Source organism: Vigna umbellata, chromosome 8, assembly GCF_029865625.1.
Source record: "Vigna umbellata cultivar VRB3 chromosome 8, Vumbellata_1.0, whole genome shotgun sequence".
Classification (NCBI taxonomy): Eukaryota; Viridiplantae; Streptophyta; class Magnoliopsida; order Fabales; family Fabaceae; genus Vigna; species Vigna umbellata.
This window is the reverse complement of record NC_142172.1, coordinates 47009095-47035308: the sequence shown is the minus strand read 5'-3', so window position 1 is coordinate 47035308 and position 26214 is coordinate 47009095. Positions and strand designations below refer to the sequence as shown.

The following is a 26214-nucleotide window of genomic DNA, read 5'->3' as shown; positions in this document are numbered from 1 at the left end:
AAGGAACTATTTGCACGTTCAATGTGGACGGAAAGGGCAGGGTTGACTGAATTATATGCCTACCGGAAATTGCAAGTCTAGACTTCATAAATAGTATAGGTAAATTGTACAAAATATTAACCTTCCTTTTGATGTCCCTCCACTTGAAAGAATGACACATGGCTAAATACGAATTCTCTTTCAAATGTCAAATTTTCTATCCTGACTATATTCTTTTATTAGAGTGAAACAAAAGACAAACCCAGAGAACAAGTGGGTTGATTTTAAACATAAGGCTGCATGAACAAAACTGAAAACAAAGTTTTGCTTTGCTCCTAGCACATTAAAAGTATATTATCATTTTCTGGAATCTAATATGAAAGTTGTTTACAAGAGTTTCTTATATATATATATATAGGCTAATGTCAATTTCAGAAATATGAATTCATTTTATAAAATTGAACAAAGTTCTGTGTAATAGACAATTTTCTTCCATCAAAAATATTATTTGTAAACTTCACATTAAAATCTTGCTTATATTATTAAGAACCCATGCAAAGAATTTATTGAAAATGTTCAAAAGAAATAGAGTTTGCAAGTTGAATGCAAGCATTTCAAACTAAACAAAATTTATTGTTTGCCATCTTGTTTTGCACAAGGGGAACACAAGTGATTTTGGAAACAATCATCCAAACAGATGGTGTATTCAATCAAAATCACTACTACCAATTCCTTGAAGAAACTCTAGATTTTAAACTAAAGGACCAGGAATTGAAGCATGTAAGCCTGTTGGGGAGAAATAGTATCCCCAGGTATTTGCCTGGTGAGCTTGGTAGAAAACATTGAGTCATTAATAGAAATAGATGTTTAATACCACGGTTTAAATTTTAATCCAATAGATATACTAATTTAATATACAATACCCAAGGCAGGCCTTGTTAGAGTGAAGTATCATCTAAGAAAGTCTATATACAGAAAATGTTACCCAAAGATGAAATTGGAATGTTAACATGGCTAAAAATTACTGGAACAACGCAAAGGGGGGACAATATTAAAGCATCGCTCTTAGAAATTAGTAAGGTGCTCAAGTTTACGAGCCTGAAAAAACCTACAGCGTCCTTTACCACTAGATTCTATTTCTTCACTTCCCCTCTTGGATGAGGTGAAACCCACATTGCTTAATTTCAATTGCCGCTTGCCATTACTATTTTTTCCACCTCCGCCATCTTCATCCAGATTGTCAGAGTCCCTGTAAACAATAACAAGTGCTCATGAAGAGTGATAATCATAAATAACTCTTGCATGAATCTTGGAACATTAAAACAGAGAAAGTGGAAAGATGTTTTCGCCTATATCCAGGGTGTGTGACCGTGCAGGTGATTCAAATTTCATCAAATCATGGATATGATCATGATGGGCGGCAATAAATTATAATTTTCAAAGGATTAAGCTATCAATTTCAAAGAGGGAAGCCAAGGGATTGTGTTTCAACAGAGATTTACAAATGGCCAGGAGTTCAGAGTCTTCCTACCCACTTCATAATTAAATTAAAGCAAAAGGTCAAAGGTCCTGTTCATTTTTTATGCTTCAGGCTCAAAGCTCAGGTGAGGAGTTTGTGTTAAAAAATATTATACCACACCTAACACCTTAGGTTTTTACAAGATTGCTAATAATTGTAGCAAGTAAACCTTGAAACCTTTAAAACACAAAAATAGTATTCTTTGGAAGATACCAAAGAAATTTAAAGGAAATAATAGTGAGAACAGGTTTTAGTTTGTAAGTTGAACCAAACACAGGACTTAGGTTGCCTATGGTTGTTACAAACAGCACCTAGCAGTATGTTAGCATTGTTCCCGAATGATCCAGGGTAGTCAAGTAGACCCTAGTTCAGGAACACAAATGGAAAGTGTCAACAATATATGAAAAACTCTTATCGTATCTTAGAATATCCTTTAGAACTAGTTTCCTCATTCCTAATCATCTCTTAAAATTGGTTACGATATTTCCTTATCCAATCATTTGTTTCCTGTTTAGTTAGGATTAGTTAGGATCAGTATATAGTAAGGGTCGGTGCTTTAAGGGTTAAACTAATAATTGGATTTTAGCAGATCTCATTAAGAATCAACCTCTTTATGAAAAACCTTATTCCTTGGAGGGCGTATAATGACTAAAGTTTTTCTGGGACTAAAACATCAGAAACATAGTAAAAATAGGGGTCAATGACAGTAAGAGGCTAAAACTAACTTTTTTTAATGTAGGATCTAATTGTTGAGTGTCACTTATAGTGACCAAATGATTAATTTGACCATTTCCTTAAGTTTGGCGAGCATATCACCTTGTAATATATATATATATATCACACCATACCAAAGTAGTAACAATTTAAAAAGTATTTAGTGTCTTTTATCACCATTTCCTTCCTCTATACCTAAAACCCCATAATTCATGTTAAAAAATGATATGAAGAATGCATTAACATATATTAAGCAGAAGAAGCTACGGAATCTTGTTCTATAAAGTTAAAGACTTCCCCAAGGCTTAAGAAAGCAAGTTTACCATAACACTTGTGCAACGTCTTTAAAATAAGAGTTGCAGGTTCCCCAACTAAATCGAACCAATGTTGGAAATCCAAAGATACGATGTTTGTGATCCTCCAGCCAAGCTTTGGTTTGAGGGTCTATACAAATGAAAACATAACCAGATTTATTGTAAGTACAATGTTAATCGGAATGATAGATACTGCGACATTTGATAGAATCACAGCATTCTCACCTCCAGGATATCCAGAACCAAAGTCCCTCTGCATGTTCTCAGCAGTCTCATCAAGTACCCATTCTCTTAAAGCACGGTCCCTTGTAACCTGAAAGATTGGATTAAAGTTGTAATTAAGCTATGGGGCTGTGAGACTTCACCCAAGGAATTTTTATAAAGGAGATCAGTACCTTTGCAACTATACTTGCACCACTGACAACGGGGTAAAGGCTGTCAGCCTTCTTTGCAACCACAAATTTGATGGATGGAAAATTTCTAGACAGCTTCATTTCATATTTCCCTGCATCTCCAACTGTGTCTATATACACCTGAAAGGAACAAATTATGTGTTTCTCACATCAGTAATTGAATTACCATTTTCTTAATATCACCCCTATACACTTAACGATAACAAGTTTTAACAGACTCTCTTTCGGTACACAATTCCACTACATGTTCCGAAGAAAAGAAACTAAACAACCAGTGTTCATTGAAAGTGAAATTCATGAATAAGAGCTTGTTTGAAAGAACATCCAGTTGAACATAACTAACATCTTTCTCAATATATCAACATTGTAGCTCGTTAGTTATTTGAACTGAAAAATGGCCTCGTGGTAGGGAGAAACGGCCATCCAAAAACACACAAAAGAAGTGGCATGGGCACCAGCCTTATTGAACCTCAAATCATTTGAGCAATAGATAAATCAACTTATCATATAAATTGGGCAAGGTTTTGACCTCGGTTAGAAGCACTCCCATTTTTAGCACCCTATCAATGAGGCCCATGGCAGAGTCATGTGAAATCTCATTCAAGTTTATCTTATTCCTGTCAAAAACACAACAACAAAAAGTCTAGCCAGTAAACAGAAAACCCAGTGAAAACCGGAATGAATAAGCTTGATCAGTTTACTTCTTAAGCATTTTAGCAGAGAGTTCCCGGGGATCAATGACATCAACAGCCCATCCAATAGAATCATTAGTCTTTAAAGTTTCAAACAATTCTTCCCTCTTCTCTTCCTTTAGTGTCTTAGAATCTTCACCAACAAAATTGCAAGGGTGAGACCTCCAATTTCAATCGATTAAACTACTAAGTGAAAATAGTAACACATTTTGTAAAAATCCTACCAATAATATACGATATTGAGAACAGATAATAATAATTTGTCATTGTATCGTACCTGCAAAACTCAATGTGGCTAGGGTTTTCAAATAGGACTGAGCACAGTACAAGCAACCGTAAACCATAGGTCCTGAAATGATTTCCAAAATATGTTAAAAGTGAAACGAGAAAATGAAAAATTGGAAAAAGGGAATGCAAACCTAAAACAGGGCCTCTTCCAGCTTCGTCGATTCCCATGGCGCAGGGTTTGGATGCCCATTGCGGAAGAATTTTGGATCCCATTCTTTATTTCTCTGTAGTGAAGCGAAAAGAGCGAAAAATATATTTTTGCTGTGAAACGGTGTATTGTCAAGGCAACTTTGTTTTTGTTTCCCGCCACAACCCGGAATTAGGGCATCCTGAATTTTTTTAGCAACGCATGAGAAATTTAGAGTTGTGAATTTTTTGTCACATACCATAGGACTTGCTTCTCATCACGTGGAACAAAAAAAGAAGTTTATAATGTCAGAAAAGTTCCTTAATTAAAAATTCACAGGTTAAAAATATGTACAAAAGTATCATGGTTAGGTTAGATAATTTTTTTTTAAACATGAAAAATTATTAACTTTTTTAAAATACATGAATAGATATTCGGTTTATGTCGGTGACATCTAATTTAAATTAGACCAACTAGTTATGACCTTTGGTCCGATCTGCATTAATCTTACATTTCAGTTTGAACTAGAGATGATAATGTATATCCATTACTCGACATGCAACAGAATCTGTTTCGTTAGAACATTTAGAAAATAAAAATCATTAAAAAATTAATAGGTCTATACTAAACATATTCGAAGTAAGTAATTTGGGAGTAAAATAATTTTCTATACATTCACTTTAATATTTTTATTGGTAAAAACTTATTGAAAGTAATACCTTTTGCAAGTTTTTTATTTATTTATTATTTAATGACTTTTCCTTCTGTTATACATCTACAAATAATACCATTTTAATATACTTAAAATACATATATATTAATTGTAGAGGTAATAATTTTTAAGTATAAAAAAATTACATAACTCAAACCAACTTTTTAATATAAATATAAATTTTCAAGTTTTTATAGTTACAAAGAAAAAAAAATCTTTTTAATATATATAAATTTAATTCTTACGGAAAATACCATAAATAAAATAATATGTATGATAAGAAAAAAAATAAAATAATATATATTAATTTTGGCCTATATGTTATTTTTTATTTTTAAGTATTAAGTTAACAGAAAAACATTACTTTAAGATGACATTATTTTATTAAAAAAACAAAAAAAACAAGAAGAATTATATTTAAACCACATATCAGTACTAAGGCGCCAAAATTGGATCAATTCCCAACTCTTTTCAAAATCCTTACTGTAGCACCATCATATACTTCCTTCAATAAAAAAAGACACAGGAAGACGAAGAGCTGGAAGGCTAAGGCCGAAGGGACTGGAGTCCACCGCTGTTGGAGCGTCTCAAGACCCAAATCAGGTTAGAAACACTGTCCCTTTAATGATATAATTTTCTATCAAGATTATAATTGTCTATCAAGATTTTTTATAAGTTTGTAAACCTAAATTGTTTTTATAATTGTGTATCAAGACTGTTTTCTAATGTTTTTGCATATGCACCTATTTAGTCTTTACTTGTTTTTAGTGTCATCTTTTATTCTAGGTTGATTTCTTGATATATGGTTCGAGAATCAGGTTTTTCAAGTCTCAGAGAGATCTTGATATTTACTGGCCCTTGGATGCATCTTCTAACTTTGAGTCTGATCCTCAATATAATTCCGGCAGGATGGTTCTAGGCTCTGTCCAAAATCCTATAAGGTTATAATCCTAACATTTTTCACAAGATGTTTTAGATAATAATAGTTAAATATGAAAATGTAAATCATGTTTCTGACATGCAATAAGATTTGCCATGTTTATTTCCTCTATTTTGTGATTAGTATTTACTATTTTATTATTGTAAACAGTTGGTCGTATTTTCTTGATACTGTTAAAACCGTCTTATCTCCAAAATATCAATAGTAGTGCAACTTAAGAAGAAGATGAATAAGATGAATGAAATCTAATCTCAACACATCTCTTAAAACTCAATTACAACCAATAGTAGATCAATAGTATTGATTAAAACCATTACAAACACGATTTCATTGAATCTAATTTAAATTTAAATATTGAATTATTTTCATAAATTTCTAGATTATTTTATTGATACTAAACATATTTAGTTCACTTGCTGAAATTGATTTTGAATTAGATAAGTCTAACAACAAGTTTTTTTCTTTGGAAATTATTTGATTAAGATAACAGAATATTTATAATCAAATTAAATTGTTATATTAATTTGTAGATATATAAAAATTAATAGACTTACTCATATTTTTTTAGCTGTTATATAACATGTTCTACTCAACTACTTCTTCTTACATGTAAAGAAGAAAATATAACCAGATCTTCCTATTGGACTTTGAAATAGAAAAACAATTTTGAGGTTCATTATAATTTATAATCCAATCTATGTAATATAATATTTATAGTCTAAATGGATGTAGTATATGTGATTTTTTTTACATTGATAGTCTAAATAAATGTAAACAAACTTATTGATTTAGTATTTTTTTTTCTTTTATAAATTTGGATTATTTTAAAGATTTATATGAGGGTTTAATATTGATATATCCCAGTGTCATTTAGGTTAAATCTCTAATTGATATAAAATAAAATACTAGAAACATCAAACATTGAAGGTCTTTTTGTTTAACATAATATATAGTCTCAAAATAAGCTGTAAATATTATTGGCACTTAGCTGCACCCACAGGAAGGAAATTCTCACCTGTGATAATCTAAAATAAAAATTATAGGCTTAAACATTATTTTCAATTTTATTCTAATATAAAGTAAACAATTGTGTACCCGAAAAAGTTATGAGAGGTAAGTATTTGAACTAACATTATTAAGTGTTGCATATGAAGTTATTAAGTGTTGCATATGAAGTGTTTATTGTGCAAGACAGTGCAATTGGCATGACAGTGCAATTGGCATGACGGAGAAATTAAATTTAAAATATCATATTTTCTCTAATCAAACAACTAAAAACTCTATTTATTTAAAAAAATTAAATTACAAAAAAAAAGGTAATTAAATCAAAATTTCACATAAGCAGTCACTTACATAACTCAAAAATTTTTTAAAAGATTTTAACTTCAAAAGATGATATATATAGATAATAAACTGAAAGTATCCTACTACAATATTTTTTTTGTATTCTATAAATTAACAGTAGTATCGTTTTCAATAATAGAATATCAAATTTAATGTTTTTTTTATGGAAAATATCTTTTTAATAATTTTTTTTTTACTTTTTATAAATTAGTGTGTGATTGGTCCGTTTGAAACAGTGATACATTGTAAAAAAAATATCATGGTCTTTTTTTATATGTTTCAACCATCGTTTAAAAGCTTTACATAGACAATGAGACAGCTAGAGCACGCCTACTTTGACTTACAAGAGTAGGTGCAAGCATTTACCATAAATGAAGATTTCAGATTTCAAATTCACTGGAACGCATGCTGAGCCTGATGAGTTTTTAGAATTGCAGAATTGCACACACGTCATTGGATTGGAAAGCAAGCTGCCCGATTCGCATGCTGCCCGGTTGAGTATAGCAGTGCAAAACATTACTTTTATATATATATATATATATATATATATATATATATATATATATATATATATATATATATATATATATATATAATTCCCAACTTCAGATTCCTCTCATGGCTTCTCATCTTGGTCAGATAAGTGCAACTCTTCCAATCCATTTTTTCAAGATTATTCTTGAAACTAATATTGAAAGGATAGTAAGTGTTATTCATATTTTAGTATACTTGTCCTTTCTAAGCAAAGTAATTTAGGTGTGCTTGCATGAGATGTATGTATCTGCATCAGATGTTTCATATTTGTTTTTTCTTTTTGCTTAATTTGGAATAGATTACACCTGCATAACATGCATTATAAGATTTATTAGAACAGAAGAAAAATTCGAAAAATTGCTTGTATATTTATGATAGAAACATGAACCCTTGTTTAGGATACTAATGCTTGGTTCTTTGCAGAAAGTACCTAGTAAGTTTACAAGGAAACATGGGAGTTTTCTGCCAAATCCAGTGTCTCTTAGGCCTCCAGATTCAAAGGAATGGGTAGTATATTGGACACAAGAAAATGGTGAGGTTTGGCTAGATAAGGGTTGGAAAGAGTTTGTTGAAAATTATTCCTTGAGTTATGGATATTTTGTGATGTTCAAATTCAAAGGAACATCCCAAATTGATGTAACCATACTTGATCCAAGTGCTGTAGAATTAGATTATTTTTCTTCTGGTAAGGAATCAGTTAATACCATGAATGTAACTCAGATGGAGCAAGAGGCCAGACCAATGCCATCAATGGTCTCTTCTCAACCTTGTGGAAAAAACCCAGAATGTGGAAAGAGACGCCAATGTGCAGCAACAAGTGTATGCAGATAAGGGTGGTCCTTCTCATCAAGGGACAAATGTTCAAAAAATAATCAAGCAACAACCAAACTGTATGTTATTCATGAAAATATATCTACTGCACATAACATGTATGAAAATATACAGTTAGTTAACATTGTTAAATTCAATAGGGGTCTAAAATTTCAAAATGACGAATTCTACTTGTGCAATTCACAGGGGTGAGGTCTACTCTAAGTGGAAAATGTCTGAATAAGCCAAGGTCACTAAAAGCTCAGAAAATAACCAAGAATTTTAAATCAAAATATCCTTACTTCACATCTTTGATAGTGAAGGCTAAGTTGGAAGAGAATGCTACGGTATATAAGTTTTGATACGAATGTTGGTCATTGTTTTAATGAGTTTATTATAGGTTCTGTAGTGAGTTTCTTTCTAACTGTGTAATATTGTTTCTTTATGCAGAAACACGTGCCCAAGTTTTTGAATTGTATGAGTGGCCAGAAGGATGTGATGTTGCAGATGGAGAATAGGGAGTGGTGGGTGAAGTTAATCTGTTGTCGTGAAAAATATGATGTTTTCTCTTCTGGTTGGTCTAAGTTTGCAAAAGAGAGTAATTTGGAAGTGGATGACGTTTGTATCTTTGAGTTGATTGATCCTGCAATTCCGATGCTTCGAGTTCATGTTGTCAAAAGCTAGCTATGTCCATTTACTTTATGTTCTTGTAACTCTTTTAATTTCTGAATTTCTGTCATTTCAGGTTAATCATGCAATGCTTCTGAGAAATTTGAATGAAAATTTTATGTTAAGTGATTCTCTTACTTGATTAATATCTGAATTTCTTATTTTGTTTAAGTACTCGAATTACATAAATAAGCCCTTCCATGTACCCTACTGCAAGTATTCAGTGATATAAAAGATCATGTTCTTCCCCAAACTGAGTGGCCCATGAATGAAGATGTGTTTTCATACAAAAATGATACCAGAGAAAGTTTCTTCCAATCCTTGCTCTGATACAAGCATATGTTTCAGTATCAGTTTGTTTATACTGATAAGCATAGTCATGTGTATCCTGCAAAATAGATCGATTATATTAATTCTGTGTATTCTGCAAAATAGATCGATTATATTAATTCTGTGTATTCTGCGAATTATATTAAAAACAATCAATTATATTAATACAGCTTCTTCAAAATAGATAAATAACTCGCTGTAAGTGTCTGCAAAATAGAACCATTCATTAATTCTGTGTCTTCTGCAAATAATATTAAAAGCAATCGACTATATTAATATAGCCTTGCTTCAAAACAGAAAAATAACTCTTGTAAGTTGCGATACTACGCTTATTGTTTTTGAACAAAATGGTCAATCAATTTTTCATTTTATTTTTCAGAAGATAGTAATAGCTATTAATGTTTACAGTGAACACATATTTTGATTAAACTAATAAACTAAATCAATAGATTTTAGGCAAACTTTAAGTTATATAGATAAAGTAATTCATTTAATGAGTTATAAATGTGAAAATAAAATATCAAAAATGTACTGTACGGTTTTGATGTACGGTATGGTCTCCTCTGAGTCGACTGTCCGAGTGCGGTGTCCGTCCAACTAGTTTAGCCAACCGACCGGGCCAACCATCAAGCCAATCATTCTGGCTGACTGCCCATGATCAGACTGCTAATGATAAACGACTCATTAAAGCCCTTAACGAAGAATTAAGGTATGATTGGACTGTCATCAGGCCAGGCCCACGAAAAATAAAATTTCATTACAACCAGTATAAATAAAGGTCTTTTCATACCAGAATGCAATATATACATGCATTACTTACCGCTTGGTTACATTACTAACTTGAGCGTCGGAGTGTCTTTGACAGGTGTCCGCCCGCCATGAAGAAGGAGGAGAAGGACGTCCACCTGAAGTCCGTGGAGCGACGCCCGATCGGTCTTCAACCTAGAGCATGGAGAGACACCCTTATGGCCGCCCACGAATCTGTCTACCCTACCAAAGGATCATCCAGTCATCAGGAACCGTCCAGTCTTCAATGTCCATCCAATCTTCAGTGCAACCAAGAGTGTTTTAGCGGGAAACATCAAAACCTTACCGAAACAAAAAACATGCTCATGTTCTTTTTTTTTAATGCTTTTCTTTTTTCTCTTTTTTAATGCTTTTATTTTTTTACGCAAGTATTTTAGATATTTTTATTGTTTTGTCCAAAGGGTGTTTGTCTAATACAACCTTTAAATTTTTATGATTATTAGTTCTGTAAATACTTAAAAATTTGTGTTCGTTATATATATATCATCGGAGTAAAATTAATCAAGTTTACGTTTATTTTTTATTTTGTTAAATTTGTATCACCTCTTAATAATTTTGTTTTTACACGTGTATTTTAGATTATTTTTAGCATTGCTCTCCTGTATGAATCATGGGACATGTCAAGTGTATTGTATTTTCTACCTATACATGCGTATTAGTATCTGTCTTATCCTCGTAGTATCTTTATGTTTCCATCCTTGTCCTTTTCCTTTTATCACACTTCGTGCAACTATTAAGATGCCAAACTGCATTTCATTTATGCACCATTTTCCCACTTTCCGTGGTTTTAACCCAAAAATGGAGGATCAAACCTTGAAACAGAAGTAAGAAAATAAAACAAGAGAGGTTACACTGACGAAAGCATTGTAAAATATTACACGATTGCTTTGTGATAAGTTCACCATTAGGGCAAAGGTAACAATCAAATTTAGGGAGTTTATGAATAATAGGTGAGAGTGTTTGGTAGTACTGAATGTTGAAGCGGTTGTTAGTGGTTAGAATGGTTCTGGTGATAGTGAAGCTTCTCCAGTGGTGACGTTGTGTGATTGTAATGAATGAAGATGAGTGCAGTGAAGGTAACAATAATGAGACGATGATAAAAGAAGTGTGTCGTATATTGTTAATAATGACGGTGAGGTGGTTAAGATAGGGAGAGAGTGGATTGTAGACACCAGTGACAATGATAACAATAACATAAAAACTATGACAAAGGTGTGGAGGTGATGGAGGAGTTAATGAAATTTGGTAGTGCCGTATTGGCAATGTTTCTGGTTCAAATTGGTAGCCAAATGACCATGGTTAGTTATGATGTTATGACTGACAAAATTATGCAAAACATTTATAGATAATAATGAATTTATTCTTCTAGGTACAGGAGTGTGCCAAGTCATAATCCATTATACTTAATCTGTCAAATATCTCAACCCCTGTTAAATTAACACGCCATTGAAGTTTTACACCAGTTTTGAATCTGTAAGGTTTTGAACAGTGGATCAAAAAAAAAAAGAGACTTACTGTTTTAATGTAGTAAGGAAGGTAGCTTTGAATCTGATGCTTTGGAGATCAGCTAATGGACAAAAAAGAACTTGGCTAAATGATTTCAACAAACTGTGGAGTTAACAATCAAAACAATCTGGCAAACTTAACTTACTTTTGAGTATATTTGAATGTACATTATTTAGGAACATGTTCATGACAACCTTATCCAAACTATGATGAGGAAAAGGAAAAGAAAAAAGCAAAAGAAAATGCCCTGCTTTTCCAAGTGTTGTCCTTGCTTTCTGTTTCCTTAACCGAAAGGCCAGGCTGACACGTTGAAGCAGAATGTCACAGGTCACAAAAGCCGAACCATGAAACCCCACACATATGCTGGGAACTTGTTTCCTATAGAAGAAGAACTCGCTAAAAAAAAAGCAATTTTACATCTATTGACAAAGCAAGCCTGACAGTTCATCCATGTGTGCACAACCATTGAACCCATTAACAAGATCTGTCACTTAACTATCGTCTTGAGCATAGATTCCATTTTTTCTTTGTCCCTACACTTGCTGATCAAGTCTAGATACTTCATAGCATCACAAGAAGGGAGACCTTCAAGAAGAAGCTTCAATAACCGACTGTGTGTTCCTTGCATCACGTCAAAACACTGCTCTAATGCACTCAATTCCTGTTCTTTGCTCAACTCCAAAGCCTCCATTAGTGGAAGTATTTCCACCTCCTCTTCCGCAAAATGTTGTTTGCATTTCCCCTAAAAAAGTTATCAACGAAATCACACAACAAATAAACACACACAACACACCCAGATATCAAATTGACATGGGTAAAAAGAACTACAGAAAATGCAAAAATCAAGTACAATTGACAGTCTTTTCCTGCTGAGTAAAATCGGTTGTATGGATCACGCCACAAATAGTTGTGTTTGGTTCCATAATCCAGATGTTTTTCACGTTCAATAAGAAGCTAATAGTGTTATTTTGGAAACACGTTTTGCCCTTAAACACATTCATGGTGTGAAAAGCACAAACTAAAACCAACGGTGTTCACTTTTAACCTAAAATAAACAACACATCTAGATCCGTTTCCAAACACAGAGTAATAGTTACAGTTTCCACATCCCAGATTTGATTTCCTATTTCTCAACAGGTTTTCAACCATGGCAAAGTCAAATAGAATTCAAAACATCCAAATTTAGAGCATGACAAATAGAATTATTTGGGTGCTGAACATACCAGCAATGACTTCAGCCGAGTAAAAACACTGTACAAAGCCTCTTGGTAATCAGGGCTGCCAGAGTCCAAAACCCCAACAGATTTGATGACTTCTTTTATGCCATTCATAAGAGGTAGGTCCCTAGCATGTTCTTCTTTTGCAGCTTTAGCAAGCCCTGCATTTTTTTTTCTCAAAAACAATTACCACATAACAAACATACATTCGTTCATCCATTCACAGCATTGCTTCAAAGGCAAGTAAAATTTCACATGGGCTATACGACCAAACCATACACAGCAAACTATGTGGCAAAAACTTTATAAAACGATAACTACAACAAAATATATATAAAAAGAATGAAAATTGTGCCGGTAGCTACCTCGATCGGCGTGATCGAAAATAGGGAAGAGGACGGTTTCTTCCATCTGTGCGTGCTCCACCATGATCTCAAGCAGCTCCGAGTAGCTCCTGGCGAATTTCCTAATCTCCATCCTGGGAGTCCCCATGGAGGGATCAACGATCTTCCTTCCACCACGTGTAGTCAGATCCTCCGCCCACCTCACCATCCGCTCCAAGTGCCACAGCATGCTGGTGTGTTGCACCCGCGTCAAACTCGTCAACAACGGCGCCGTTTCATCCTCCCTCACGTTCCTGCTCCCTACGGAGGGCCCAGGGAACCGCGCGTCGATGAAACGCAGCAACGTCTCGCGTGACCCCGACACAACCTCCGATCCCACCTGCAGCGTCACCGCAGCCTCCTGTTCGTTTCCTCCCACGCGCTCCGTCTCCACGAAGTCCAACGAAACCTCCCTGTGGAGGAGCGCGAACCGAATGTACGCCGCGAGAATACTCTTCGGCGAGCCATGTAACCGGACGGTGGGATACACTCTCGCGCCGTCGCGTGAGACTATCTCTGCAGTTAATTTCTCCGACTTCCCGCAACAGTTCCCCATGAAAAAATGGTTGGGTTTAGGATTGGATTGGATTAAGATACCCGTTGTAGTGGAAGTGTCTGTTCTTCCTTAATAGGAATAAAATTGAGATAGATGACTCTTAAACGAACTGAAAACGACACCGCATTTGAGATTCTATTGTCACGCTATTGCTGTGCGAGTGAAGAGAAGGATTTGATATGGTTTTGACCCGAGTCTGCTGCGTTGGCTTCCATGTGAAGCCATGAATGGATACTATAACTCTGTTTTATGCTTAGTTTTGAAGAAACAGAGAAAGCAAAATCTACTCCTTTTTTCTGCACTCAATTTTACAACGTGAATAGTTTTGACCATAAACATCTACAGGATGCAATCTAATCTCACACTTCTCATTTCTTAATTATGCAAAAAAAAAAAAAAGTGTGAGTGGAAGCATCTACTGGATCCTCAACCTCAGCACGTGCCAAGGTTTTTGGGCTTAGTTGATCCTTGAGAGATACGTGATCTCGTAAACTACGTCCATGTATTATTATTATTATTATTATTGTATTATTATAAATAATCTAAAATACATTAAAAACAGTACACGAGGAAACAAGAAAACTGGGTCAGATTAACTTATGCAAATACTGTTGGTCAACACCAAATTTTCCATGCATTTAATACTCTCTTTTTCTGAAATTTCATTAACAACTTTCTTTACTACACACAGGCTATTTTTAATTTTTTCATATGTAATTTATTTCTAGTTCTTTTAAATATTAAAAAAATAATATTTTCTTTTTTTTAATATTATATGACATTTTTAACTGTTTGTGAATTAAAAGAATGTGAATTTATAATTTTTAATAAATGTTTATGATAAGACTTACAATTAAAATTCACTGGATTTACATTAACTAAAATTTCATTTCAGTAAAAGAAAAAGTTATTTAAGAATTAAGAGTGCTTATTCAAGTGCATTATTTAAGTGAGTCAATGGGACTTTTGTGATGAAGTATTTATTATTTATTAATTTTACTTGTTCCTTTATGTATTAAGTTAAAAATAAAAATATTTTTTATTTTTTTATTTTAAAAACTTTAGAAAAAGGAGATAAAAAATTATATAATTATTTTTTCTTAGAATAGTGCATGGCTTATTGTTTCCTCCAAGTAACCGTTAGATTATGTTCTGTTGTCTAGTAATCCTTGGCTCTGGTGCCAACATTTAATGAGCCAAGATGAACAAATTCTTTTATTTCTTATTAAAAAAACATTTTTTTATATAACATACAGATAAGCATTTTATAATTTTAAATTTCAGAGATAAAATTTGGAAAATGCTGATAAGCACAATCACAAGTTGTAAAACTGAAAGACCTATTTGGGTTTGGTGAATTTGTTTCAATTTCTAATTTTTTTTTAAACAAATAATACTTTTAATACAACTATATAAATTTACATGGAAAATTTCCTCCTGAAATCCAAAATTAATCTTTTACAGATTAAATTACAGCAAAATGCTAGTCCAACTCTACTTTCCTTCCTTTTCAGGTTTAACTAAATCTTAAAAATAATGGTGATACTTGGAGTCATTAATTTATATTTAATGTTACTAAATTAATGTTCTGATGGAATGAACCAATCAAATTATTTAGAGTGGTAATCTTATGATACTAAAACTATAATATTTTAATTAATCATATTTAACACTCTAAGATCATTTTTTTTTATTTATACTTATATTATTTTTAATTTTTTTATAATTAAAACATATAGATCACAATTAATTTTTTCTGTTACACAACAAAGTTTGATATTTTATTAAAGACTTACTTATATTTCAACTTTTTTTATAAATTTAAATATTTTGAGTTACACTTTTATTAAATTTTTAATGATATATTGAAAACTTAAAAAACTTTATCTTCTTTTAATGACATTCATATGATTTATTTATTTTGTTAATAAGATGACATAAATGTGACATTAAATTATAATCACGTTAATTAATGGAAAAAATTAAGTTACAAGAATTCAATGAGAAAATATATATTTTTTTAATACGATTACACAAACTTATTTAGAATTCAATTGAAAATATATAATTCTTAAATAGTTGTATATAAAAAAATGGATACAAACATATAGATAATAAATATATATTTGTTTAAGTGTAAGTGTTAGTATAGTAGAAATTACACTTTTATTGACATGTCTTACTTGTAATTATAATAATATAATTAGGAATCTAAGTATGACTTTTAAAAATTTCATTAAGTACAGATAAAAAAATTGAGTGATATATTAATGAATATTAAATCTAAAATTTATGTTAAAGATAATGTCAAATTTATTACACATGTATCTAACATAAGTTCTGGATTTTATTAATTTTTTTCTTAAAAAACGTTTTCAATAAATATAAGGCAGTTTTTTTCTTTAAAGTATTTTAACTTTAGATACTTAAATTCATTATTAAAATCATATTTAACTTGATTATCACACTCACTGAAAACTTATTTTCAAATATAATTAAAGATGACCATAATAACAGTTGCAGAGTTTTATTGAGCTGAGACTCCGATATTTTTCATATTATTAAATTAACTTATAAGTAAAAACTAATTTATTTTAATTTTAATATATTTTTATATGTTTGACATTTTAAAATTTGTGTACATCTACGACACATTCATAACATTCTTTTTGAAAATGATCACGACATACCAATACAATTTATCAATTTATGTATATTTCATTTATGTAAGTGGTACTTTGTGTTATATATATATATATATAAATAAGTATTACTTGGATTAAAAATTAATTAAACATTTTAATCTAAAATTAGTGTAATATTTATATAAAAATTAAATTTATTTTAAAAAAATATTGTTTTATTTTTAAAAATAAATAAAAATAATATATAAAAAAATTAAATTAAATATAAAACTGGGTCATTATATTAACATGTGTCATGGACCTTTACCTGGCATCATCATCATTATTATTATCATTATCATTATCATTATCATTATCATTATCATTATCATTATTATTATTATTATTATTATTATTATTATTATTATTATTATTATTATTATTATTATTATTATTATTTCTTCGTGAACATATGTTAAGAAAAAAATAAAAAGCTACGACATAAGTTTCATTATTTGTCAATTATTTATATAATTTTATAAAAAAATTAACAAAATAATAAAAATTTAAACTTTAATAAAAAATAATATTAAAATTAAATCGATAAAATCTATAAAAATAAAAGTAAAGACTAGATTAATATTTTAATCTAAAATTTTTTGTACATTGACACATACCCTGTACAAATACAATTTATGTAAACTAAATAGAAAAATCTGGTTGCGTATGGTTGTAGATAGTACTAATAATAATGTGCATTGGTTGAGAGTAAAGTTGATTTATGAGAAATAGAATGGGCAAAGTAGCCGTTATAGGGAATGAGTGGATGATAGAAGATGTAAAGAACACATGTGCAAGTTGCCATGTGAGTTCGGTATAAGCTATGAAGTCAGCATATGTAAGTTTCCTTATTGAGTCGTGGATAATAATGTCCAAATGGTGGACCATGTTTAGGTTAGTGTTGGTCATTTCAGAAATGTACCACAAAAACCATTCTTTCTTCTCTAATTCAATAAAAACTAAAGACTTTACTCTTCTAACAGTTATTACAAATGTTGTTTCCTCAGTTGTGCAGTGTTGGGTGTACGAGGAAGAAGACATATGTTTCTTTGTGAAGGAAGGGGTAAGAATATTGTCATCAAAGACCACTACATATAGATTGAATCAAGGATTTATGGAAGAAGTTGTGTGAAAAGTTGGAGTATTATCCTCAAAGGATGCATATTGAGAAAAAAAAATCAATAATCTTGCTGAAAATTTCATGCTTGTGCAACTAAATATCATCAAACCATGCTAACCCCACATGCTCCCATGATGTTTTTATTGATGAAAATCTACATGTGAGTAAAATGGACTCTCCTTGTGTTATATTTGCTACCAATGAAAGAACTCAAACTATAAGCTATTATTTCCATACTATTGCTTCCAGCACCTCCAATATTCCAAATGCACCTCACACTAACCAAAAAGACTAAAATACCCTTTAGTATTACACCATTTCATTATTTTCATTATTATCACTGCTCTTGTTGTTAATGCTTTCACCGTTGAAGAAGAAAAGAATGATGTAAAAGAAGAATAAACGGGAAAATGCAAAAACATCATTTCAAAATTTTTGGAACACATTTTGTGAAGTGTTTAAAAAGAAAAGTCATTTCAAAATGTATTATGAAAATTTCTATTCCAGAAAAGTTAATTTAGAATGAACTAAATGTATTTTGAAAATTTTGTTTCATAATTTTCATTTATAAAATTTTATTTTGAATATTCAACTTACTTTTTATGGATGTAAAATAGTTATTTTAAAAAGTTGAGGCTGCACAAAGATATTGTAAGAATGTAGGAAATAAAAACTTTACTTTTATGAGTCTTTGATGCTTTGGGCCTTTCACTGTGTTGGTAATAGTCCCAAGAAAGATGATTACTTCCTACACCACCTCTTATTGCTTTCTGCACCATCACACTACCAAAAACACTCATCTTCAATAGATTTCGAAATCCGTTAAAATTTTCGAAAATTTCTTAAACAGATTTTGAAATTCGTTTTAAAAAATTTCCTTAACGGATTTCGACATCCATTAAAGGAAAATTTTTTCAACGAATTTTGACATTCGCTAAAGAATTTTTCAAAAACTTCAACGAATTTTAACACTTTATGTTCTAGCTGAATAATATCATGTGTGTGGATGATTCTTTTTATAGTTTATACTATAATATTGGGATCTTACAACTTTTTCTTATAATGTAATTACTTTTTATCAGGAGTAGTTAATTGAATTTTAAAAAACAGTTATACCATAATAAATAATAAAATAAATTATATCAATAAATTACTAAATATATGTATTGATATTTATATAAAGAGCTAATTACATTTCTATCTTTATATATTTTTTATTTAAATAATAAGCTGATATATAAAATATAATTCTAATCCAAAGAATTAAAGATTATGAAAAATGAATGGTTATATTATTTTGGGTGGAAAAGTTAACTAATTATACTTGGTTGAGAAGTTACACTCTCGTGTTAAGACACGATAGAAGTAGTTAAATATGTTTTTGGTCACTTAACTTTTAGTGAAAATTGAAATTAGTCTCTCTTCAAAATTTTGACCTAATTTAGTCCCCAAACTTTATTTTGTTAGGTTTATTTCATGTTTCAAGTGCATTTCATGATGACATTTGAGTTGTTTATACCTTTTGACATATTTTTGTTTCAATGTTAACTGAGAAATGGGTTTGAAACATCAAACAATGTTTAACATAAAATTTGGGACTAAATCAGTTAAAAGTTTTGAAGAGGGACTAATTTCACTTTTGACCGAAATTTAAAAGATCAAAAACATATTTAACCCTAAGAAATTTCTCCTGATTACATCATTAAATAAAAAAATAACATTAATATGATTAAAAAACTGTACTATTTTACATATTTGTATATATTACAAATAAAATGTAATTCTAAAATTTTAATAAAATGATTTATTATAAAATTTAATTTATAACTAACTCAAACAAATTACAATTTTATCATATTAAAAATATATTTAATGTTATTATTTTTATGAATAATTAGTTATTATATATATATATATATATATATATATAATTGTATGTATTTATCTTTACAAAAATAATATTAAAAAGTTATGTAACTTTTGTTTTTAAAAAGATAAATTATGTATTAAATATAGAGAAATTATTTATTTTATAATTTTTTTAAAATTAGTATTTTTAAAATTATGTAGCAGTTATTTTTAAATAAAAAATAATTAATTTATTGTAAAATAAGTAAAATTTATTTAATTTTATAGAACAGATTAATATTTATGTTATAAGTAAAATATTAGTTAAAAAAATATAATAAATTGTATAATTTTACATAATAATATAGAAAAATAAGTTTTATAATTTTATTATAATTTTTTTTGTAAAAAAATATAAAATGACATTTTTAGAAAAATGATTTATTTTAAAATAATGAAATTTGTTTATAATATTATGATTTATTTTAAAATGTTTTATTATTAAAATAATTGACTCTTTTTAATTATTATACTTTTTAAAATATAATTTTTTTAAATATTTATATTTTATATTAGTAATTATAATTTAGAGAATTAATTAATTAAAAATTAAAATAAAAGTTATATGTATATAAGTTGTCAAAAAAATCTCTTTATTATAATTATTATTAATGTTATAGATATTTTTTTATATATTTTCAGTACAATAAAATAACCTAGAAAAAAAAAATTAACGAGACCATTTCATTAGATGAACCTCTCTTTGTCTTCCATTGCAATCTTTCTCATCAGTGAAACCATTTCTCCTTCATAGTCTTAGCTCTCTCCTTCTGAGATCAGATCTGCGCTCTCCGATTTCAGATCGCGTTTTGGTAAATTCTCTCACTTGCCACTTTCACTATTTTCTTCTAACTTCCTATTCGTCGTTCAATTGTACCTCATTGAACACCTAACCTCTGGATCTGACGCTGTGGAATAATGTTTATTTTTTGTTCGTAGATTCAATTGGACACAAGAAACCCTCTCTGCTCTTCAAAAATTGAACGGAAAAGATGGTAACAATCCTTACACTCCTCTGGTTTGATACTCGAGGACTGCTTTTTGTTAAACTATTTGACACTTGTTACTTTGTTTTTGTTTCCTTTAGTTTCTTCATGCCATTTGTCTCTTTTTATCTGTTAGCTATATTGATGTTGGTGGCGTGATTCTCCCCCTAGAAATGTTATTTTGGTTATGTGAATGTACTTTTATCCCTTGATCTAGAATTGTAGGCCGAAGGGACTTAATAATCCGTCTTGATCTGTGTGAGGATATAAACCCTTGTATAATGTTTTAACCCCGTGGTGCCGTAGTCCTGGATCTTCTGTTGTAGCTTATGCTGCATGTGTTGCTTTTGCCTATCTTGATTATAGCTCTGAAACTATGAATCTGAATTAGTGCAATGGGTGATTGTAAGATCAATTTTGTTTCAAATGCCAGTTGGGATGGTAAGGGTGGGATGTGTTATGACCGAGTTCACTTGGGAATGGGGTGTGCATATTCTCTTCTTTTTTTTTCAACTTTTTACTTTCCCTTTGCACCGATAATTTTTTTTTTCATTTTACCTGTCTAACAGGTTGTCCTTGCTGCATCCATTGTGAGCAAATCTGGCAAAGGTTAGTTCTCTGCAGACCTCTTAACCTGACTTGTTCATTCCTTGTTGATGGTATTATTTTCAATGATATAGTGTGGTTTTGTTCCCATTTTTAGTCTTCATATTTTTTTTGTACACAACTAAATGAGAAGTTCACCAAAGTGAAGAAAAACATATTAAACATCTATTTAAGGAGCATCTTAAAACAAGTTCTAGAGTATGATCTGAATTTGAATTCTGAACACCCATAAGCTGTAACTACGTTACTTTTATTTTGCACCATTAAAAAAAAAGGTCTCTGTGTGTCTTGATCAGCACAGGGAAACTTGATTTTGAAGTGCACTGTCTGTGTTTAGATGAGCACGTTTGTAAAATTGATTTTGAATGGAAATTGATTTTGGATCAGTTTAATTATATTTTCAAATAAATTTGTGCTAATTTTGTAAAATTTTCAACTTAAAGTAAAGGCTACTTTTTATCACTTATTGTCAAATTAAGATTTGGAGACAAAACCAATCTGACACTAATCTGTATGATAAAGTTGGGAAGCATGACCTGTATGTGTTGTTGTATGTTTTCTATATCTGTATAGTGTATAGGCTATCATCTCATCACACTTTAAGCAGCATATTTATGGAATCCTTTTCATACTTCAATAATTCAATCTGTTAGAATGTAGAATTCTCAATAATACTTTATAAATTGTCATTAATAGATTTTTTTTTTAAATCAGGATTATTTTTTAGTTTATAAAGAAATTTTTTAACAAGAATCGATGATGAATTTGAATGTGCCTAAATAATTACGTATTAGACATCATTGCTCTCATGCTGTCAAGACATTTGCTTTGTTTGCAGTGCTGGTTTCTAGACAGTTTGTGGACATGACTCGCATAAGGATTGAGGGTCTACTAGCAGCATTTCCCAAGTTGGTTGGGACTGGAAAACAACACACATATGTTGAGACTGAGAATGTGCGCTATGTTTACCAGCCAATAGAAGCACTGTACCTGCTTCTTGTAACAAACAAAAACAGCAACATACTAGAAGATTTGGAAACTCTGAGACTTCTCTCTAAACTTGTATCCTTTTTCTGATGCCTGAATTTTGACATCTTATGTTATTTTGTTTTCAATTGCTTGTCTTTTGTTATCTGGGTTGTGGCATTAATGGTATTCTCTCCAGTATGACTTATCTCATCTGTGCCTTGTTTACTAATTTCCTGTCATATTGGTTTTCTCAAAAAGTATTAATGGTGCAATCTATTTGTTTATAGGCTTCTCTTACCATAAACATAGCATTTAGTATTTGATTTCTATAGGAAGGGTCAGGAGGGTTTAAGATTGATCAAATGGTTGCAGTGGGAGGTTGTTTTGGATTTATTGGTCTTTTTAGAGTCATTCGGTCAGTCTTTTTCCAAATACCAATATTACAGTCAGTTCATTCCTTAATACTTTTAGGTACCTGAATATTCGTACTCCCTTGATGAAGAGGGTATTTGCAAACATGCCTTTGAGTTGATTTTCGCATTTGATGAAGTCATCTCTCTGGGGCACAAGGAAAATGTGACTGTTGCACAAGTTAAGCAATACTGTGAGATGGAGAGTCATGAAGAGAAGCTGCACAAGTTGGTTTTGCAGAGCAAGATTAATGAAACTAAGGATGTCATGAAGAGAAAAGCTAGTGAGATTGATAAAAGCAAGGTATGATTGAAGGATGTATGTTTCATTATGATGCTTATATTTAAAGCCTGGGATTGCATATCATTTATTAAGTCACGTGTTCTACAGATTGAAAAGAACAGAGGTGATAAAGGAGGATTTGGTCCATTGCAGTCAATGGGCTCCGGTAGAATTGAAAATAGCTTTAGTGATTTGAGTATATCTAGCAGTGGAACTGGTTTTGGAAGCGGCTCTGGTTTTGGATTGACTACTGATGTTGACTCCTTTTCAGCCAAGCCTAAAGGTTGGCTTTCATAGATTTTCTTGAATCCTTCTAGAATGCTTTTTATGTAGTGACTTAAAAGGGTATTGAAGAATGCTGTACCGTGGTTGTGGTTTACTCTATATCCTGAATTAACATTTGTTAAATGAGAGTAACCTTTTCATTTATGTACTTCATTGACCTCTTGCTTAGGTCGTCCCACAACTTCGTCAGCCACTGCTCCACCTAAAGGTCTTGGAATGAAGCTTGGTAAATCTCAGAGGACAAATCAATTTTTGGAATCATTGAAAGCGGAAGGTGAGGTCATTCTTGAAGATGTTCAGCCAAAACTCTCCCAGTCTCGTGGTGCTGCCCCACCACCTACTGATCCCATCACTTTGACCGTTGAGGAGAAACTAAATGTGACACTGAAACGAGATGGTGGTGTCAGTAACTTTGATGTTCAAGGCACATTGTCTCTCCAAATTCTTAACCAAGAGGATGGACATATTCAAGTACAGGTATCACACTCTCACTCTCTTTAAGTTGTGTCTGTCCACTAGGCTTCTGATTTTTAAAATTTGAATAGTTTCTTTTAATTGATTGATTATTTATTGTTATGACAAATTTTTCGCTAAATTTATCAGTATTAAGGGAAAGAAGTTCATATGAAATACTTTTTTCCTATAAGGAAAAGAATCAAAACCTTTTCTGGTAGGTGGGTCAGTTATATGGATCAAATAACACTATTGTGTCATGTCAAGAACAAATTCCTCAGATCTATGAAACAGATTTTTTCCTCTGACTAATATATTTTCTTTACTCTGTCCTCATATACTGTCCACGGTTTGCATGCTTTATAAGAGTAGTATAGCAGGTAGACAATTAATTAATTTTCAAAAGAATAATGTTTCAAAAGCAGCCTGTGTTTGAGCCTGGTGCAATCCTCAAATAAGTTAACCACAAGTTTACCATGACATTTTATTTGAGACCTAGATATAAGTAGCTCTAAGTGTACTTAGTCATTCAAAATAATCTTCTTGTCACGCACAACCAAAGGGAATGAGAACGGATTGCAGTGACAATTCAGTTAGAGGCAGAAAGAGGAAATTGAAAGGAAAAGTGGTGGTTATAATGCCTGTAGTGTGTGATAATAGTGTTGTTTCCTTGGTTTGTTGATGAAGTATTCTGGTGCTTTTGGTATGTAGTGTATATCAAAGCATTTCCTGAAATAATCAATTTGGTTAGCATGGATTTCTAGTTTCTTTCATCATTGAAGCATGAAAAACAAAAAAAGGTATTTGTATGTTTGAAATGCAATTGTCATGCCAATATTTGAACGATTTATTTTATGTGCAGTTTTAATTGTTTTGTTTCAACCTACTGTTTTCAAAATTTCGGCACGGTAATTAATGTTGATCCTCACCTTCCTTCATCTGTAGTGCTCCTAGATATTTTTCTTGCTCAAGACTGGTTTTGAATGCAGAAATAGGCCCAGTAGGTCAATTAAAAATATTAATAGTTGTATGTTGTGCCTTACTTTTGCAGGTCCAAACTGGTGACAATCAAGCTGTCGCTTTCAAGACACACCCTAACATGAATAAAGAATTATTTTCCAATGATTCTATACTAGGCCTAAAGGATCCCAACAGACCTTTCCCCACTGGTCAAGCCAGTGATGCAGGAGGTGTTGGTCTTTTGAAGTGGAGAATGCAAAGTACTGACGAGTCAATGGTGCCGCTTACAAGTGAGTTAATAACTATAATTGATCTTTCTCTCTACTACTTTGTATTGATGTAGTAGTTATAACTTAGTCTGACATTCGTATCTATTCAGTCAACTGTTGGCCTTCATCTTCTGGAAATGAAACGTATGTCAGCATTGAGTATGAGGCTTCATCAATGTTTGATCTGCGGAATGTTGTGATCTTTGTACCTCTTCCAGCTCTTCGTGAAGCCCCATCTGTTAGGCAGATTGATGGGGAATGGAGGTACGGATTTATTTTTCCTTCCTCACAATAAGTGTTAGGGACAACCATAGTGTTTTAGGTTGAATTTTTAAGTAAAAAGCTGATGGTTTTAATTATAAATTATCGTGTTACACATGCTAATCGTGGTTTGCAGTATTAGAAACTTTTAAGTACTGAATCTATTGACTTGATTTGAGTAGATAAGTAAGCTCTATGGTTTTTCTAGATCATGAATTTTTTATTATAATAATTAGTATTTTATTTTTAGTTCTAAATAATTTAATTTCAGGTTACGATCTTGATTTATTATAAAACTGGTTTTGTAGGTATGATTCCAGGAATTCCATTTTGGAGTGGTCTGTCCTTCTAATTGATAATTCCAACCGCAGGTGTGCTAAATCTAGAGTATTTTTTGTGGCTAATTTATTGTTTCTATCTTTCTTTACTTCTGTTTTGTCTGACTAATGTATTTGGCAGTGGGTCCATGGAGTTCGTTGTTCCACTAGCAGATTCATCAGCTTTCTTTCCCATTTCAGTCCGATTTATGGCTACTGATACTTTTAGTGATCTCAAGGTTTGTTTATATTTGAAAAGTTTCAAAATGATATAGTTGAAACCGACATTAATTGACCCGAACATTTATTTAGCGGACTTAAACTTACCCTTTTTTGAATGCTCGTTGCAGGTTACCAACATCATACCGTTGAAGGGTGGTAATCCCCCCAAGTTTGCTCAGAGAACACAATTGATAACGGATAACTACCAAGTTGTGTGATTGACTTTCTCTTGAATTTGAGCTCCTATAACAGTTTTGCTTTTACAGTCGCAGTTCTTTTATGAATAGGATTTTCTTCTCCATGTTGTACTCGCCTCTCGCTTCATGAATTTGTACTTACTAGTTTTACTTCGCAAAGTATGATTTATCAATTAATACTTAAGTGTGTGTATCTGTATGCATCTCCAATCATCCCTTTTCTGTGTGATAGACGAATCTTGTATTTTTCTGAGACATTCGTATCGAATACACTATTCTATTAGATTCAATTAGACGGAGGAATTTAACTTGTAATTTGAATCCTTACTGTATTTAATGTGGAACTTATGCTGCTACAATCATCTCGTTACTATCTGCCCCCACCTCTGTCCCTTAATGTGATATTCGAGTTGGGATTTCTTTCGAATGC

General features: G+C 31.3%; 4 protein-coding genes across 4 annotated transcripts; 2 read left to right on the top strand and 2 right to left on the bottom strand.

Annotated features, from left to right (window-relative positions):
- Positions 1 to 843: 843 nt before the first annotated feature.
- On the bottom strand, positions 844 to 4290 carry LOC124827783 (Polynucleotidyl transferase, ribonuclease H-like superfamily protein). Its single transcript, XM_047300911.2, has 8 exons — positions 4051 to 4290; positions 3909 to 3980; positions 3641 to 3764; positions 3469 to 3556; positions 2922 to 3059; positions 2752 to 2839; positions 2536 to 2656; positions 844 to 1228 (listed from the first exon to the last, which is right to left on the bottom strand). The coding sequence occupies exons 1-8, from the start codon at positions 4130 to 4132 to the stop codon at positions 1045 to 1047; spliced, it is 897 nt and encodes a 298-aa protein (XP_047156867.1). The 5' UTR covers positions 4133 to 4290; the 3' UTR covers positions 844 to 1044.
- A 3364-nt stretch (positions 4291 to 7654) lies between these two features.
- On the top strand, positions 7655 to 9186 carry LOC124827772 (B3 domain-containing transcription factor VRN1-like). Its single transcript, XM_088097274.1, has 4 exons — positions 7655 to 7744; positions 8000 to 8402; positions 8594 to 8733; positions 8837 to 9186. The coding sequence occupies exons 1-4, from the start codon at positions 7661 to 7663 to the stop codon at positions 9068 to 9070; spliced, it is 861 nt and encodes a 286-aa protein (XP_087953400.1). The 5' UTR covers positions 7655 to 7660; the 3' UTR covers positions 9071 to 9186.
- Positions 9187 to 11808: 2622 nt separating this feature from the next.
- On the bottom strand, positions 11809 to 14221 carry LOC124827782 (hemerythrin HHE cation-binding domain protein). Its single transcript, XM_047300910.2, has 3 exons — positions 13281 to 14221; positions 12922 to 13076; positions 11809 to 12440 (listed from the first exon to the last, which is right to left on the bottom strand). The coding sequence occupies exons 1-3, from the start codon at positions 13852 to 13854 to the stop codon at positions 12186 to 12188; spliced, it is 984 nt and encodes a 327-aa protein (XP_047156866.1). The 5' UTR covers positions 13855 to 14221; the 3' UTR covers positions 11809 to 12185.
- A 6012-nt stretch (positions 14222 to 20233) lies between these two features.
- On the top strand, positions 20234 to 26143 carry LOC124827781 (coatomer subunit delta). Its single transcript, XM_047300909.2, has 12 exons — positions 20234 to 20378; positions 20506 to 20561; positions 21122 to 21161; positions 21997 to 22220; positions 22599 to 22841; positions 22929 to 23103; positions 23275 to 23582; positions 24610 to 24808; positions 24898 to 25051; positions 25357 to 25419; positions 25508 to 25604; positions 25716 to 26143. Exons 2-12 carry the CDS (start codon positions 20559 to 20561, stop codon positions 25803 to 25805), a joined length of 1596 nt encoding a protein of 531 aa, XP_047156865.2. The 5' UTR covers positions 20234 to 20378; positions 20506 to 20558; the 3' UTR covers positions 25806 to 26143.
- The last annotated feature ends 71 nt before the right edge of the window (positions 26144 to 26214 follow it).